Here is an 18,413-nt window from a genome sequence, read left to right on the forward strand (position 1 = left end):
GGAAAAAAAAAAAATAGAAAACAAAAAATAATCCAAGCAAACAGGCAGACCAGGTGGCTGCCAACGCCATCTTATCCTTCGCAAACAAGCAAATGGCAAGGACTCCCGAGGCGCGGACGGGCTGGAGCTGGAATCGGAGCTGAAGCGCGGGGCTGGAGGAGGCGCGGGGTGTGGGGTGCAGGAGCAGGGCGCAGCTGGCTCCCCCAGGTCCTTTTTGTTCTTTCAGGAGGGAGCAAAAATTCTGTTTAATATTTATAGGAAGGTTCCAAATAACTGGGAAAAAAAAGGGAATTTGGGGGAGGGAAGAGGGCTGAGTAGAGCACTGAGAGTGTCATGAAGGCATGAACGAAAAGGAGAGCGGTCGATATTTGGGCACCACCGCCACGGCACAGTACTACGGTGATGTCCATCCTCACGCAGCACCTTGCCCATAGCCTCTCCCGAGCCTCCCTCCTGAAAGACCGAGCAGCACCTCGACTGGGAACCCGCTGGGACCGCGCCGTACCTCGTGTGGGTGCTGAGCCTCCACGTCCGTGTCCCCTGGGGGCCACGCGCCACCTCCGGGTGGCTCGGGGAGGACGAGGAGCTGCGGACGAGCCGGGGGGGGTTGCTGGAGGATGGCCGGGTGCCGCTCGCCCACCGAGCCCGGGTGAGGCTTGCTCGCCAGGGTAACAGTACCGCTTGCCTGGGGAACCACAGGCAAACCATTTCCTTTTAGTCTTTGCTTTGTGAGAAGCTGGGGGAAAAGCGCCCCCCAGACCATGCCTGCTTTCTTTTAAAGGCGACTCCATAAACCTTATGTAGCAAAGAGGGAGTGGAAGCAGGACCGGTATTAACAAAGGACGAGGGGACCAGAAATTGCTTATTTATGGGAAAAAAAAAAAAAAATCAGGACAAATGACCACAAACACACACACACACAGCCCCAACCACCCGGTCAGGCCGAGAAGCACCCGCGGGGACCGGGTGGCAGATCCCTGCCATCGCCCTGCGCTGCAGCTCCGGAGCCCGGTGGGGACATGGCCATGCGTCCCTTGGGGACAGCACCGAGCTCCTCGTCCCCCCCAGCAGCAGGGGATGCTCCAGGCCGTGTGTTCCCAGCCCAGCCCTCCTCCTCCCGTCTTACAGTGGCCTTTCCCCCCCCCCCCTCGATCAATCAGCCTGAGAGACGCTTCCACGCGCGCGGACCCCGCCTCCGCTCCGTTATTTTTACATATCAAGAAAACGCAATTTAGGTCAAACCCGTTAGCACGCCGCAACCCAAGCGTCTCGGGTAGGAGTGCTCCTTCACATGCCTTACACAGCTTCGAACTTCCCGGGAAGTTTTAACGAACTGATCCTAACCCCCCACACACACACACCGCTTCCGCGCCCCTAAGGCGGTGGGCGACCCGCCGGCCCCGTAGGAGTAGGACACTGGGAGCCGTCCCAGCGGAGACCGCATGGATCCTTGTAGAGGGTAGAGTTTTCTAACAGCCAGCACGTAGTGGCCAACGCCGTGTGTATCCTCCCACTTCCTGCACTTTCGAAACCAAAGGTACCTTCGCGGAGAGAGATCGGATTTCTTCGGACCATTTCACGGACGTCGAATGATGTTAGGATGGATTTTTCTTTCGTTTCTTTCCTACGGAGGAGGGTTTTGTTCAGCTTAATGGATTAAATGCAATAGGATTAAAGCAATTATTCTTTTAGCTCGCAAAAGCTGGTTTGCTACGAAGACGTATTGCTAACGAGAATAATTCTACTAATATGGATTGCTCACGTGTACTTTGCCACCTTCTTGAAGCTGCTAACGGCACAACGACCCTGCGCTTCGGGGAAGGGAGCCTGGGCCGGGGCAGCACCATGCAGAGAGAACGGGAGAGAGCTGGAAGGGAAGGGAGCAGCAGGCGAGGTGGGTGCACCACCTAAGAAGGGAGGCAGAGACCCTGTAGCTGGGGTGCTGCTGCCCTGGGGCTGCTCAGGAGCCATCCACCAGGGTTGATGCGATCCCATCCCCACTGCTGCTGCCGATGCGCTTTAAGGCGTGCGTCCCCCAGCCCACCCAGCAGTCGCCTTCAGTTTTTAAGCAGATGCGTTCAGCTCGATGTAACGCGGCTCTCGGTCACGGGAATCGCCAACGTGACAGCCCACGGCTGTCCTTACAGCGGCGCTGAGTTTGCATAACGTGGAGAGAGCAACCTGCAGCCTTCGCCACCCAGCAGCGGGCTCTGGGCGCAGAAATTCTCCCTGCTTTGTCTCTCTGCTTAGCAGACCGGCTGCTCACGGGGACCAGGAATCTCTCGGCTACCACACGACATCTCCAACCCTCGAGGAAGCTGGTCAGGCACCCCTGGAAGCAGGGTGGTCTGTGCCGTGTGTCTGTGTTATGTGCCATCTGTACTAAAGCCTCCGTTTGTGTCCTGCCGTTAACCACAGCTTTACTCAGCAAACCTCTCCGGGTCCTGTTGGAAGCAGAGCAGCGCTCACCACATGGGCTTTCCATGCGTGCCCAGCACATCACAGCCTCGGCGAGCAGGGAAGGAGCTGGGCTTGGCCTGGCCAAGCCCCAGAAAGCTCTTACAGAAACACCGACGGGCTCTGAGCATCGCCTTGCTTGTGAGCACGCAGGCAAGGAAGGCGTTGCCTGCAGAGGGCCCGTGAATTACTTATGGGCTCGTATTGGCTGCATGTAAAATTACATCAAAATTGTAAGGTATAATGATTTTTTAACTATATTTCATTGCAACTTCCCCTAAAGTTTCAGCAGAGATCAGCAGGGAGGTGCAGGAGGGCTCAGACTCTCCCGCAATGTCCATCGAGGGGTCCCTGTCCCTCACCAGGACCCGCACAGCTGCTCCAGAGCAGGGCACGCTCTGACCTCTTCTGCATAAGATGCGTCTTCATTAAGGAGCTGAATTAGGAGCAAACACTTAAAAAATGTAAAAATATAGAGAGTTGAGCCAGACCCAAATCAAAGCACTCTTAGAAGCTGGAGAAAAGTAATTTGGGTCCAACTCCAACCTAGCAAATTTGAGCCTGTTTCTAGAAGAGCCTGAGCCCAAACCTCAGCCGTGCCGTGGATTTGGAGACCGGCTCTGCTGGGAGCATCCAGGCACGGCCCCCCCGAAACACAGCACGTGGCTCTGTGACGTCCTTCGTGCGCACGGCCAGCTGGCACCGACCACAGGGGCACGAGCACGGGACAGCAGAGAGCAGCTGCTGCTTTGCTGTGGTCTTGAGGCTGCTCCTGTCCCCTCTGGAGTGACGTTGCAGTGAGACAGAGAAGCTGCGGGAACCACCACGATTCAGTACGAGCCCCCCAAAACCCTGCTCATGGAAACACCCAACCCGTCTGCAAGCCAGGTCCCAGCACCCCTACACTCACACACCCCGTCCAGCACTGCCTTCTTGCAGAGGAAAGCCCCAAGCCCACGCAGAGCGGCCACTTCTGCCCCTGGAGATGGACCCGGCCACGGGGAGCTGCTTTAAGCCTCTGGGTGAGAGGCAGCCTCCTGCTATGGGGCCGGGGCGAGGGGACAGCCAGGCAGCAGCACCACTCAGCTGCCCCATCCATCCCCTGCCTGCCTCATCCATCCCATCCTGTCCTATCCCATCCGTCCCATCCCCATCCCCTCCATCCCGTCCCATCCCATCCTGTCCATCCCATCCCATCCCATCCCTTCCATCCCGTCCCCTCCATCCCATCCCATCCCATTCCTCCCATCCCTTTCCAGCAGCTGCCTCCCCTTGGTGCAGGTCCCCAGCGTAACGTCGCCGTGCCAGGCTTAATCGCGTACTAGCAGCAAACGGTTTCAGTTAAGCAATAAAAAATAAACCAACCTTGTAAACATCACAAATAATAATAAAAAAACCCCACCCACCTTCTCTTTCTTGCACTACGACCTGTTTTATTGAGGGAAATAACTGCTTTTCTGGTCCTAACAGAGCACCCGCTGCGTCAGTAGCTCCCCCTGCCCAGCACCACCCGTCTCTCCGTGTCCTTCGCCAGTGGGCATCGGGCTCTGGTTGTCCAACGCAGTCTAACCCCGTGTCAGACACACCACAAACCTCTTCCTTTGCGGCTCAGAGTTCTCCATGTTTGTTTCTTCTGCTCACACCACAAAGAAAATACTGGGCTGTTTTGTTTTTCTTTCGTTTGTAAATATCTCTCCATCCATCCTCTCTGTAAAACCACCTGGTTGGTCTCAAGTATTCTATGTATTTATTTGCCTTTTTTTTTTTTTTTTAAAGCAAAAAAACACCCAAACACCTTTGTGTTAACCCACTCGTCCCAATGAGAAATGTGTATCTGAAGCTGTAAAATTAACACTTTACAGCCAGAAGATTTATGGACTCCAGAAAAAAAAAGTGTTTAATATAAGGACTTATAAACTGACTGCATGAGAGGTGAAAGAAGGCCAAAATACTCAGATATCATTTTTTTGAATCACTGTAAAAAGAAAAGACTGGATTTTTTTGTATAGAGAACACTAAACATATAATAAAACATTGTTCAAAACTCACGCTAAGCCTGCGCTTCGTGTCCAGCAGCTTCCAGCCCCAGGCAGCCGGTGGCACCACGCTGTCCCCCGGTGTCACCACCCAGCTTGGCCCCATCCACGCCCCCAGCCCTTCCCCAGAAGCCCAACCAGAGCCCTGAAATTGTGGTGGGACTCTGTAGGTTGAAAGTTGGACTCCATGACCTTGAAGGTCTTTTCCAGCCTAAATGTTTTTACGATTGTCTGAAAGGGGAGGTGGTGGCACAACGGGGCTGGGCCCCAGCCCGAAGCGCCCCGCGTCCTTCCCACGTCTCGGTGGCCCAGCTGGGGAAAATGAGACCGAGCAGTTTGAAAACCTCAGCTTACTCCTTGCTACCCTGCACAGCCAGCCCTTGTGGTACCTCGGCAAAGCCCTGTGCCAGGACTCATGCCCAGGGGCTGAGCACAGAAGCAGCTCTGCGGGCTGCACGGGAGCACAAAACCCTCCCCAACCACTCGGAGGCCGATGAGGTGCAGCCAGCAGCAGCCTTTCCAGGCAGGGAAACCGAGGCACGGAGGTGTGAGGGTGCCAAGCCCAGAGCTTGCTCCACGCAGCCAGCCCAGCAGCCACATCCAGTCCCCAACCACACTGCAAACCACAGCTCTGCCTCCCTCCCAGTGCTGACCACAGCACGAACACCCTCAAGCAGTCCAGAGAAGCTGGAGCAGGGAGCCCCCACGGCCCAGCAAACATATGGGGGAGCATCAGGGTTTAACTCGAGCCCCCCTCCAGACCCGGCAGCTCCTGGCAGAGGAGCTCTGTCCCTCCCCGGGGCCATTCCTGCACTTCCCGGCCTTCCCTGCCTGCCCCTGAGGCTCCGGAGTGCTCTTAGCAGCAGCTCCCTCGTGCAAAGCCTTGCCGAGAATGGGCTGAAGGAAGGGGGAAACGCAAGGCTATTTCGCTAATGAAGATGTAATTGCTGCGGTCCTCGCTAATAGGATGAGAGTATTAATGCTTCCTGCTCCAGAGCTGCGGCGCAGGCTTTATCCCCCCCTGCCCAACCCCTGAGGAAGAAAAGGATCCCTGCAGGTCCAGGAGAGCTCCCCAGCACTTACTGGGGCAGTGGAGGCTCCAGACGTCCTCGGTCCCCACCCTAAAGTCCTTTGGGATGTGGAAGGACAAAGCAGGAGTCGCACTTAGCCTTGATGCAGAAGTTCACACCAGCTGGATCCCAGGGATCCCTTAAAGCCTTTGGGGATCCCTGAAATCCCATAAAATCTTTGTCCTGTGTCCAAAGCAACAGGAACCGAGGGCTGAGCCTCCAAGTCCTGTGCAGGCGGAGAGCTCTGGGGCATCACAGGAGGGTGTCGGGTGGTGACACAGCCAAACAGGGCTTTAAAAACATCCCCAAGCGACACCAGGACTCAGCCCAACACGGCCCCCCCGGCAACCTGGATTAGCAGCTGCCAAAAAATAACTGGCCTGATTTTGATTTCAGCTCCAACCATCCTGCAGCACCCACACCCCGGTGTCTCCTGTCCCAGCAGAGGCACCGACCTTGCGGCCACCACCTCTGCTGCCCGTGGGCACCCGCTGCTGCTCCACCAACTCACAACCAAACCCCTCTGAACCAGGGGGGCTCAGCCAGGAGGACCCTAAATAAAACCTAAATCCCCTCGTTTTCCCACCCTGCTCACTCCCTAATAGACGCTGCCCGTTCCCATCGCTCACGTTGGAAAAAAAAAAATTTATTGCCCTGAAGTGAGTGAACGGGACCCATCCTCATCCTCACGATCGATGCAGGGAGAGACCCGCACGCATTAGTGCTCGGCCCTTTTTATGGCATTTGACAACACCCACCTCTCCCCTGACCTCTGCCTGCCTGCTGGGGCAGCAGGGCCTGGATCGATGCTGTCAGCCTGCCCCCGTTGCCCTCGGAGGGGACAGCTCCAGCTCCACCCATCCCCGTCACTGTAGCTAAGAGGCATCCTCCATCAGCTCTGGAAAATATTCCAGGAAGCCCTTATGGAGCTGTTTCACCCCCAGCTGCCATCGCTGTGGTCTCGGTGTCTGTCTGCATCAGGACAAACACCCGAGGGGCAGCGATGCCCTCGTAAGAAGCAGAGAAATCCCTGAGGAGCTGTGAGAGCAGAGAGGGAGGAGAGGGGAGGAGAGGATCAGAGGAGAGCAGCAGGATCCCCCCCTCTCCTCTGCCCTCCATCCGTGGGCAGGGGCACTTCACCTCCTTCGGGTTCCCTCCGCTCGGTGCCTCCACCAGTCCTGCTGGGCAGGCAGCAGCGTGCAGGATCTCGCCCCGTTCTTCCTTTCTGTCCACCAAAAGTGAGTGGAAAAAACGACGTGTGCCATGCAGGGAGGGCTGGGAGCCCGCTGGCACGTTCACGCACACACCTCCGCCAGGCGCTGGTGCCCAGCACGGAGCACCGGCCACCCCAGCAAGGGCTGCAGGAGGTTGCCGTGCCCAGTTTCTGCTGATCTCACCCCAAAACAGCAGCTGAGAGCAGAGGAGGGAGCGCAGGGCGAGGGAAGGACAGGGCGGACCATCGGGCGTCCTCCCCGCCGTGCGCCCCGGCACGCTCCCTCCTGTGCCCGTCTGGCTGGAGGAGCCCGGACCGCTGGAGCTTTGCCAATCAATAGAGATACTAATGCCTTAATTACTCCTCCGTAATTGCAGCCCATTAACCTGTGGACAGCCCGGTGCCCATTGATCTCCTTCCGTCATTAGCAGGGCTGTGCCGGGGCCGGGAGGGAGGGAAGGCTCGGGGCGGCCGTGCCACCTCCCCACCGCTCTGCTCCCGCTTCGGCCCGATACGATCGGAACCGGCTCCTTCTCCCAGACCTCAGCGCCCGCAGGGTGTCACAGAGGAGGGCCTGGAGTGTCCCTGCCACGTCTCATAGCGTCACCCCCCCCCGTGCAGACCCCTCGTTTTGCAGCCGAGCTCTGCAAAGCCCCCGGCCCCCAGCGCACGGATCGGGTCCCACCTCTGACGGCAGCGCTTGGTTCAGCGGAGCTGCCCCAAATTTTTGCTAGAAAGCAACTTCCACGGCACCCACATAAACCTGGCGGTGTTCACACACAGCCACACGCATCAATTTTAACCGGGGGGGGGCACACACACACACACGAGCCCCGCTATGTACGTACATAATTACACACATCCATGTAGCCCCGGGGGCGTGCGTATCTAGAAGAACACGCTCACGCTGCACAGGGGTGGGCGTCCCCGTTGAGACTCCCCCGGCTCAGAAAGGTCCCTTTTTTAATGCTCCCACCCCCCAAGACTCTGGGCTGCTCAGCCCCGAGGCCCCACACCTGCTCCGGCCCCAGGGACGGGGCGAGCCGGAGGCGATGGGCGCAGGCGAGGGGGTTTCTGCCGGAGCCAGGAGCAGCAGCAGCCACGGCTGCTGAGCTTGGCCATGAATTATGCATGATGCTGCGAGTCGCTCTGCCTCTCTGACTGGTCCTTGGACTGTGGCAAGTGAGGTAAAGGCAGAAGGAAAAAAAAATAATGATAAAAAAAAAAAAACCACCCTCTCCAGGGACCGGCGTGGTGGTTGGCAGCGAGCGAGGGAGCGCGCACGCAAGGAGGGAGGAGAGGGAGGAGCACATCCTAATGCAGAGATGCTGCAGTGGCTTTGGGCGCACACAGCCACGCTCGGGCAGGCAGCACCGAGCTCTGCCTCGCAGCACAGGCTCCGGAGGCAGCGGGGCCCCGCTCTGCCCTGGCTCATGCACAAGCGGAGGAGCCGCACGAGGTAAGAGCGTCTCCATCCTTTCCTCCAGCCGCCCCCGGAGGAAGGAGGCCGCGGATTTTTGGGCTCCGTTTTCCAGCCCGGCCAATTCTCCTCCGGCACCCGCGGTCGGGAGAAGCGGCCGCATCCTGCTGGGTCCCACGCGGGGCCGGGGAAGGCGAGAGCGCGGGGTGGGCTCGGGCGTTTCTCGCCATGCGATGGTTCCGCAGGAGCGACGCAGGCTCTGCCTGAGCTGGAGAGGAGCCGGGGGTGGAGTTGGGAGGAAACGGGGGGGGCTACGGCGGTGTCACTTGTGGCAGGGGCTGAGCCGAGCGAGATCGGCACGGAAATAGCCGTTCTGGAGCAGGTCGGGGATTATTAGTTATTAATTAGTGCAGTTGTGCCTTCCCTGGTGCGCTCTGGCCGGTGGCACTTCGGAGAGCCCGGCTCGCTCGGCTGCTGCGTCTGGGGGGGGTCGGAGGGGGGCTGCAAAGCTCCGGCTGCACAAAACTCCTCCAGAGCGGCGCAGCCCGAGGAGCCGAGCTTCCTCCTCAGGCAGGGAGGATGAGGATGAGCGTGGTGTCCCAAATCCCCCCCCCCCCACCGCCTCCCACGAGGGCTGCAGATCACGGGTGGGGTGGGAGCTCTGCTCTGGGCACAGGGGGTGTCGCTGCGATCGAGGCTGGCTGGGGATTTGCAGCTGGAAGCGGGGAGGGCTCAGTGCAAAGTCACGGACAGAAGCTCGCCCATGGCTGGGAGCACCCAGCAGGGTTTGACGTGGCTCCTTCCCCACTCGGGGCTGGCTGGGGGGGGCTCCCGGTCCCTGTTTTAAACTTCCTGAGCTCCCCCTCCCTCTGCACCCCATCCACACCAATCCCTCCCTGCTCCCCCAAGGCTTGCACCCCTCCCACGAGCCTCGGCGTTGCATTCCTGAGACTGTAATCTCCCTAAAGAAACACTGGTTGCTTTGAGGGGGGAAGCAGCAGCTTCTATCCAAGGGCTGGGAACAACTCAAACCCTCCCCAGCAGCAAGCTTTGGCCGGACTCACAGCTCCTGCTCCTCCCAGGCCACCTCCAGGCACATCCACGAGGAGCTCGCAGGGCACAAAGCTGAAGCACGAGATTTAGGAGCAGGTTTGCAGCCCCAGGGGAACCCCCCAAGGCCGTGTATTTGGCAGCAAACCGTGGAAAGCCATCTCCTCATGCACGGTCCCTGACTTCTCAGCACCTCAGTAAAGGCAGAAGCGTGCCTGCCACCCTCTAGGGCAGCTCAGGATCCCAGGGGCAGGGGAAAATTAGAGCAGGGCACCACACGCACCCCAGAGCTGGGGGATACCTTGCTGAGCACCCTGCTTGGGGCAGCGAGGGAAAGCAGAGGTGTGACTGTGCCTGACAGCAGCACCTGCACAACCACAACCCCAAAAGCTGCCTGCTTTGCTAGCACAGCTCCCAAACTTTCTAGAAATAACCGCACTTCCCAGGGAGAGGCGAGGAGGGTCCATGCCTGAGGGAAGATGCCAAGGTTGTGCTCAGCCCAGCCGCGTGCCCTCCCCGGAGCACGACTACGAGGGACTGAGACAAAGGAACCGCAGGGCTCCTCTGCCTCACCTGATCCATTACTGCCCAGCACAGCAACCACCACTTCGGTCGCTGGAAGTCATTCTGCAGAGAATTTCATAGCCTGTAGGATTATTGCCTCTGCAGGCTTACCACAAGCAAATTGTGGAAAGCAGAACCCAGCCGTGGCAGTGAGGGGGCATCCCAAGCTTTATGGAAAGCTCTCTGAGGGTTTCCCTTGAAGGTGCTGGGCACAAAGCGAGCCCCTGCAGCCACCTGCCAAGGGGAGAAGAAGCTCAGGTAACACTGCCTGCCATCTCCCTACACAGCTGAGGGCATTTCTCTCCTTCCTGACCACATCAGGCTTCCCAGGGATGAGGAACCGAAGCTGAACCCCGTGTTGGTCAGAGGCACCCAGGGATGGCACCAAAGCCCAGACGCACAGGAGGAGGTAACGGGCTTCCTTAGAGTCCTTTAGGAGTCAGGCAGTGCAGGTGGAAGGGAAGAAACATGACCAAAACTTGCCCTAACGAGCGCTCTCAGGCTCCTTTTAGATCAGCAAACCAAATCTAACTCATTTTGGGGTTTCCAGACACTACATGGCTCTGGGTACCTGGTGAGCTGTAGACAGAGACCAGGTGTCTTGGCAGGCAAGGAAGCAAGGTCAAACCTCAAGCTATAAAAAGCTGTTTCCTTGAACCCAAAAAGGATTATAATTCCCCCCCCTCCTTCCCCTTTGACACACACCCTTAGTCCCATTGCCACAACACAGCTGTAGGGTCCAGGACCTTACCAGAGGGACCTTCAACATGACCCCGATGTAGATGCCCCAAGAGCTCAGTGAGCGCAGGAGTTATTCCTGCTGAGCAGCCTACGTCCTAAATTACCCCGTGTCATTTCTTGCACACCCAGCCAAGCTGTCAGTCCCGCAGCAGAGCTGTAAAAGCAGGGAGCCCCTGCTCGGGAAGGGAAGTGGGACATGTGTTCTGTGCGGGTTCTTGCTTGTTTTTATAAGGCAGAGAGCAGCTTGGCACTAGCTGGAGAGGCTGAATGTTAAGCAACACTTTAACAGAGACAGATGAGAAGGCTGAACATAAGGATGCTGCTCTCAGAGGAGCAGGATGAACACGCCATCATTACAGGGGAGATCCCAAGCTTCCCCCAGGAGCTCAGAGGGAGAGGATCCTGGCACTGTTTCACCACCTCCCCAGCATCCCCATCACCCCGGCACAAACACCGAGCAGTGCAGCAGGGCCAAGGAGCTCTGTGGGGCTGGGACAGGCGCACGGTGCCTTGTAGGGACCTTGTCGTCCCTTGCTCCAGCCTCTCCTGGGGTCCAGCTCTCACCAAGTGACTTACCAGGCAGCGAGGGGATAGGCTCGGGCGCAGGTAGGCAGCTATTTATATCGGTGCCACATCAAAGAGCTGCTGCCGGTGACGCCACGGCAGCACTGACAGCACGAAGTGGGTGAGTTCGTGAGGCTGACGGGGCTGAGGATGTCCCGGGGCTGTGCGTGCTCAGTGGGTGGTGTCGTGCTCTGATATAGGAAAGGGAAACCTGGGATCTGAAGCTTTATTTTGGGGAAGCTTTAGTTTGGGGTGACTGCGGCAGCAGGCGCAGGGCACAAACACATCCCGACCCCACTCCCATCCCCTCTGCCAGGGCAATCAGGCCTCTCCTCTGCTGTAACCCCAGCCCAACAACCCGCATTTCCTACACAAAGATGCTGCAGGGTTGCACCCCGCTGCGCTTACGCCGTGGTTTGCCATACCATGGATTTGCTCCTCCATAAGGAGCACCACATACCTTGAACTTGAGCGACCACACTCAGCACATTAACAAGCATCTCAGGCAGACATCATCTCTCCAACACCCACGTGCTAAACTGGAGTCACTTGTGGCCTTGTTTTCAAAGTCTTTGAGCATCCTTCCAGCTGCTATCGACTCAGGCTATCGATTGAAATACCAGTCTTCGGGGAGAGCTTAGGAGCCGCATGCTGGCGGCCTTGGTCGAACACCACGCTCACGTCCAGCTCGAGGGGAAATCCAGCAAGATTTCTTCCTCCCCGCCCTCGGCTGCTGCCTGGAGCCGGTGCAGGGAGCTCTGCTGGCTGCTTGCACGGGGCTGCTTCACTTCCCCACGCACTGAGCTTGCCCCTGTGGCAGCTCAGGGTTAAGCCACAGCAGCTCCAGCCCCCAGGATTTATCCAGGGGTGATTGCAGCAAAGCAGGGGCTCAGAGTTTGGGGCTGGATTTCCAAGCACCCCAAGGCTCTGGGGTGATTATAGCCAGAGACGTGATCCGGTCCAATTAAAAAAAAAAAAACAACTCACTGTGAAGCTCAGGTTTTTAACTCCAGCTGCCTGACACACCAGAAGAGCAGGAACAAGCATTTGTTTGGGGCCACGCATAGCGCTGGCTGGCGTATGGCAATTAGATTTCACCGTGCCAGCGACTCCGGTCCCAAAGCCATTACCCCTCAGCCGTGTGCCTGCACGCAGCCGTGCCTCCACATGCTCTCAATCAACGCCTCCTGACCAAAAGCAGATCCCTGCTTTGTCCTCTGCACAAAGAGAGGATGAGCTGTGCACGAGCACCAGGCTCTGCCTGCTGGACAGGGGCTGAACTAAAGAGAACTCCCACTGAGACCCTCTTACATCGGGGTGCCGTGACCTGCGGTGCACACAAAGGCACCGTCCAATTATTCAGGGAAAAAGGAGTTAAACACAGAAAACAGTGCTTGAACACCGCTGGGATCCCATCAGGAAGTCCTGCTGTTCCCTGCCCTGGGCTGAGCAGCACTAGATGGGTTTATCCCATCCCCAGGTGAAAATAATCCTTCCCCCGGCGTTAGCAGGAGCTGCACGCTGGGCAGCCCCACGCTGGAGCAGCTCCTGCACCCCACAGCGGCGCCTTCCCTTTTCAGACTTTTCTCCCAACTTTGTCAGGGTGTTTGGCACCCAGCTGAGCTTCTGCTCCGAGCTCCTCAAGAGCAGAAGCTGCTGATCAAACACTGATCCTGATCAATTCATTATAATTAACCAATGATAATCAGGCACAGCAGCACAGCCCAAGGGCAGGCACAGGGGGAGAGCACCCATCCTGTGTCCCCCAGCTCCGGAGAGGAGCTGCCCAAAGCCTTTCCTCCCTGAGCAGAGGGTGCAAAGCCTCCTCCTAGCCACAGCACCGAGGTTATTAAATGAAACCAGAGCACTAGAACAGTTATTGATCCTTCCCCGTGGCACCTTACCCCCAAAAAAGTTTGTACAAACCCAGGTACCCCCACAGGTGCACGTACCCACAGCAGCCACCTCATTTACCGTGTAGGCTGCACAGCTGGGGGTTATTTTAGGTGCCCCCATGCACACGTGAGGCTCTTTCCTCCACCCATCTCCCAGACCAGATCCTACAGCCAACTGTACCACCCCAAAAGTTGCCTTCGGGGTTGCCCCACACCTCGGAGCCCCAGCCCTGTGAGGGGAGCAGGGCAGCACCTCTCCAAACGCGGGTGCCAGGGAGAGAAGCGCCTTGGTTTCCATGGATGTGGTGATTCAGAATCACTCCAGATGTAAATCAGCTCGTGGTGCACTGCTCCAAGCCCTGCAGCACGAGGGGGGAACCACAGCTCCCAGCCCACGGAGCAAAAAGCAACAGGAACCAAGACCCCAAACAAACCCAAACCCCATCCCCAAGCCTCAGAGATGCCCAGTTTGGGGGCCCAGCAACCACAACTGACTCTTCCTCCAGCCCCAAGCAAAGCTGTTTGCAGGCTGCACTACCTTTTTTCTTTTTTTTCCTGCTCACCTTAGTTTCCAAAAGCATAACACGGCCGAGGCAGCAGCTCCAGGGGACGGGCAGGATGCTGGGGCTGCTCTCAGGGCAGGGACACGGGCACAGACACCGCACCAGGGGAGCTCGGGCTCCCCAGCCACATCAAGTGGGTAACCCAAGCTGCCACCCTACAGCACCCACTCTCTTCCTCTAAAGCCCCAAGCAACCCCAAAATGTCTTTCTTTTATCTGCTTTCCTCTCCTACCTCCTTCCAGCACGTTCTCCAGCCTCTGTGCTGAGCCAAGAGGGCAGAGCTCAGCCCTCTGTGCAATTACACTAACGAGGGCTGATGGCATCCGCTCACACCTGGGGGCACGGGGCCAGCCAGGCTCTTCACCCCCGACCTCTGGGGGCTCGGGATCAGCCTCCAAGCCCCCCCTGCTCCCCGCATGGCAGCTCTCAGCTCTGTGGGGAGCTCCAGAGGGAGAGGGACTGAGCTCGGGGCCCCTCTCCCTCTGCCTCCAGCCGTTCCCCTCGTCCCCATGAACATCTCAGCCGTGCACCTCGCTTCCCCTGCCCACAGCACGGGCACAAATCTTGGCTGAGGCTCAGCTGAAGGCACCTGGCTCCATCCACCCCACCCGGGTGCGAGTTCCCAGTCTGCAGGTGCCACCTTCACCCCCTCCCCAGGCAGAAGGAGCCAGGCTGGGTGCTGCAGAGCACGTGCTGACCCCAAACCTTCACCCTTTGTGCTACCACCGCAGCCCAGGGGGCAACGAGAAATGCATCCAGCCCCTGAAATCCCCCACGGGGCTGCCAAACCCCTCTGGGGGTGCTTTGGCCACCGGGCGTTGGGGACTTCCCTGCTTAGGATCGTTGTGGGATGGCGTCTGGATTTCTGCTGCCGCGTGTCCTGGGGCCGCCAGGTTGTCAACCCCAGCAGATTGTCAGCCCCGAGAAGCTCAGGAAAGGCTGAATCCGGAGCTGGCACCGAAATCTGCCTCTCCTGAGCACAGCCGGGTTGCACAGGAGGACAGACCCATTCCGATAAAACCACTTCCAGCTTGCTGAAACACGCTGTTCTGGAGGTGGACAAAATGTGCCTAACAGTGGGCAGGTTTTGCAGCTCAGCCTCCAGCCAAGACGAGCAGTGTGCCTTTCCCAGCCTCAGCGACGCTCCTTAGTGAAAGGGACGTTCAGAGCGCAGGACAAACCGCATCGCTGCCCCTCCGGAGCTCTCCGGCATTGGGAAACGTTGGAGCAGCCCCGCTTACACCCCACTGCTCCTCTCATACCCGTGGGGGATTAAATGGCACTCGTTGATCCCGGTAACGCGTTGCACTGAGGCTGTGCTGGCCGTGCCAGCTCTTGCTGAAGGCCAGCTCCCGGTGACAGCGGGGAGGTGGCGGTGCCAGCGCTGTGCCCCACGCCAGGGCTCGGCGCTCAGCATCCATCGATGCTCCTCCAGAGCCAGGAGCGGTGCCGAGCGAGCCCAGGATGAGGCAGCACCTCCTCTCCCAGGGGCTCCGGGGGATTCGAACTCTCTCAGCAGCTCTTTCCTGAGAGCTCTGCCTCCCTGATAATGGATCGCGCGCGGCTCCCAGGGGCTCCAGCGGAGAGTGCTAATGCAGCCCCTGCACATGTTTCCTGGTGTGCCCATGCCTCCCTTGCTGCTGGAGGTATTAATGACAGCATCCATTAGCGGGGCTGACAGATCCCCTTTCAGTACAACAGCAGGCTCTCAAGTGACTGTCAAAATACCCTGCGAAGAGGGGAAAGAACAGGTCCCCGCGGGCCCTCTCCTAATTAAGGACGGGCAGCGGGACCGAGGGATCAGATGCAAAGTGCACGGCCACGCTCGGGAGAAGTTCGGAGTCAGGTGCAGGAAAGGAGGCCGGGGGCAGTGCCTGGGGATGCCCCAGGGTGTGCAGCACGACTCAGACTCAGCACCGCAGCCCCAGATGTGCTCCTGCAGCACCAGGGCCCCCGGCAGCGTTGGCTCGTGGCACGAGGGCACTACAACAACCAGGGGCGTGCAAAGAGCCTGGGAGGGATGTTTGGTCCAGCTGCAAACAGATACAACCTCAGCACTCGTAGACATGACTCTGTTCTCTCTCACTCTCCTGTGATGCGGACCACGCCTGGAGCTCTCCCTGGGTATCGCTTTCCTAATTTTTACAAAGGTGCCCACCTGCATCAGGTCCTCGCAGCACCCACATCTGAGCGTGCAGGAGCCTGGAGAGGCAGAGGTAGCGCACACGAGGAAGCAAGGAAAGAAAATGTGCAAATTGGGGATCAGAGTAGATGTGGAGGTCCGGGCTGAAAGAGGCGAGCCGCAAAGCCAGCTGCAGAAGTGGGGAACAAAGCTGTAGTTTACCCAATAAATAATTGATCTAGAACTAATTAAATAATTCAGATCAGCTTAATTCTTACAAGTAACAGCTTTGCTCAGCCGCAGGGAAGGAAGCCACAGGGGGAGGCTGTCACAGCAGCCCTCCTCTCCCTGCCCAGGACGGGGCTCCTGAAGGAGCTGACACCTGGGAGAAGCGGGATGCGATTTGCTCCCCCTCACACACAGCCCCTGCATTTCACGCAGCACCCTTCCCCTCTTCATCTCGGATTTGCTTTAAAAGAGAGAGGAAAAGAGAAACGAGGAGCTGGGACTGAAACGACTCGAGCAGGAGGCTGCTGCTCGTCCCAGGGCGCTTAGGACGGGCGCACAAACACACGAGGGGGAAGCAGCCACGGGGTGGGGGGGACACCAGGAAACAATGAGGCAGTGTTAGCTGAAAGGCCGCGGGTTCAGGACGCCGTTTGGGGCATGATTCCCGGTGCCATCGAGTGATTTCATAGGGCTGACTCACTCCAGGGCAGCTGGCGCAAACCATGCTCCGTCCCCAGACCCTCCCCTCTGCCACCCCGCGACTGCCCCTGCTTTGGGGCAGGGTTTTCCTTGCCCAGCTGCGGCGTGTGCCAAGCACTGGCCCTATTTTGGGGTCTGTGCTGCAGGAGGTGTTTGGCCGGAGCGTGAGCTGGCGGGGGCAGGCTGGGCTCTGCTCCCCTTGGGCCAGCTCCAGCCCAAGCACGGGCAAATCGAGGAGGATGCGGGATGCCGTCTCCTCCCTTTAAAGTGTGGGTAGCACGATCTTATACAGGCGAGGATTCAGAGCCCAGGTGGCTCCCCCAGCCCCCAGAACCACGAAGCAAACGCAGAACTGTCCCCGTGTTTGCTCGGGTGCATCTCAAGGGCTCCTAATAGCGAGCAGGTCACTGGATTTTGGGGAGCAGCGATGCTCGCCGTGTCCCACGGGCCAGAAAAAAGGCAGCCCTAGCCACGGGGGGCGAGGGGCAGCCCGGCCTGCTTCGGGCAGGCAGATGGGCAGGGAGTGAGGGGAAGCGGCACCAGCTGGAGCTGGGGGGAAGGAGAGCTCGCAGCCCGGCTCCTGGCAGCGCCGCCGGCTGGGGAGAGCACCAGGGAACGCGGGGCTCCTCCGTGCCTTACTTCAGATGCCGTTGTTCACAAAAAGGGGGGGAGATAAGATGCAAAAGCACCGCGGCGCCTTTGTCAGGATTGCAAGGAAAGGGGTGCGCGCGCTGAAGCTGCTCCCGTGGTGTTTTTAGCCAGGAGGAGGGCACACACGGCCCAGCTGGGGCTGTCCACGCTGGCTGCAGGGACACTGGGCTGCCCAAACAGCTCTGGTTTGGTTTTGGTTGCTTTTAAGAAAGAGCCTGGAAATCAGGAGAATGAGGAGGGGGCCGGAAAACACCCCTCCACCTACTGATGTGCCCCCCCGCGGCACCAGAGATGCCTCGGTGCTCCTTTATCTCATCTTAGCTATTCAAATGCTTTTTACTTTGAAGAAAGGCAGGAAATTACCCAGTAGGTGGGCACCTCGCTGGGCACCCCCCTGCTCCCCCAGCACCCCCGGGAGCCTGCAGCGATGAGCTGGGTCCCCCCCAAGATCTCCAGAGCAGGGGAGCGGCTCAGGGCAGGCAGGACACCTGCAGGCAGCCACAGCCTGCCTGGAGAGAGTCAACTCGAGACGACTTTCTGACAAAATAACAAGAAGAAATCATTTTTCCCTTCTCCCCCCAGTACCCTGCATGCTTCTGGCTTTTTTTAAGTTGAAAAATATGCTAAGAAAGCATTAGTTTTGGAGGAGGGAGGAAGAAGAGCGGATGGTAAGGGGAGGAGGAGGAGGGGGAATAATTTCCCAAGGAAAAAAGCTCCTTCAGACCTCTGCATTCCTCACCAGGAAAAGACACCCTGGTGCCGGGCCCGTGGGGACGTGCAGCTGGACACGGGGTCCTCGGGGAGCCACAGAAGCCCGCAGACAATCGCTGTGTTTCTCTTTTAGGGCCGCTGTCCCCACTCGCCCGTAGAGACACGGCCACAGGGGCCACAACCCGGCCGGAGGCGCAGGATGGGAGGCGCCGTGGGATTTGTCTGCGCGTCCCTGGCTGTCGTCACCTGCGTGGGTAAGAGCAGCCCCTGGCCCCTCTGGGCTGGAGCTGTCGTGGGGTGGCCGAGAGGGGCTCAGCAGGGTGCTCAGACCCTGTAGGGGGTCCCAAATGAGACACAACCCCGGGCACACGATGCAGTGGTGCTTTGCTCACCGGGCACAAACCTCTCCATGCTCAGCTTTCGTGGCTGCGGCACTGCCTGTGCCTCCCGGGTGGTTTTTGTAGCCAGGGAACGTGTCTGTGGTCGCCCAGCTTTGTTCCCTCGGCTTCACTCTGGCCTCTGCACCGGGATGAATTCTTTCTGCCAGCAGAGCTCGCTCGCGGTGAAGCTGCTTCCCCTCCTGGTTCTTCTAGGGGTGCCTCTTCTGCCCTGCCCCGGCTGCAAAGATTCTCCCATTTGGCATCCGCT

The 18,413-nt window shown here is 58.6% G+C and overlaps 1 protein-coding gene across 1 annotated transcript in view; it reads left to right on the forward strand.

Moving 5' to 3' along the window:
* Positions 1-7,998: 7,998 nt before the first annotated feature.
* The window catches only part of CNTN2 (contactin 2), a 29,622-nt gene continuing 19,207 nt past the window's right edge, over positions 7,999-18,413 (forward strand). Inside the window, exons 1-2 of the mRNA XM_032203316.1 lie at positions 7,999-8,235; positions 17,899-18,019. Of these exons, the coding sequence (XP_032059207.1) occupies positions 17,965-18,019 (55 nt within the window). The 5' untranslated portion in view covers positions 7,999-8,235; positions 17,899-17,964. The remainder of the gene's footprint in view (positions 8,236-17,898; positions 18,020-18,413) is intronic.

The sequence above is a fragment of the Aythya fuligula genome, chromosome 25, assembly GCF_009819795.1.
Source record: "Aythya fuligula isolate bAytFul2 chromosome 25, bAytFul2.pri, whole genome shotgun sequence".
Classification (NCBI taxonomy): domain Eukaryota; kingdom Metazoa; phylum Chordata; class Aves; order Anseriformes; family Anatidae; genus Aythya; species Aythya fuligula.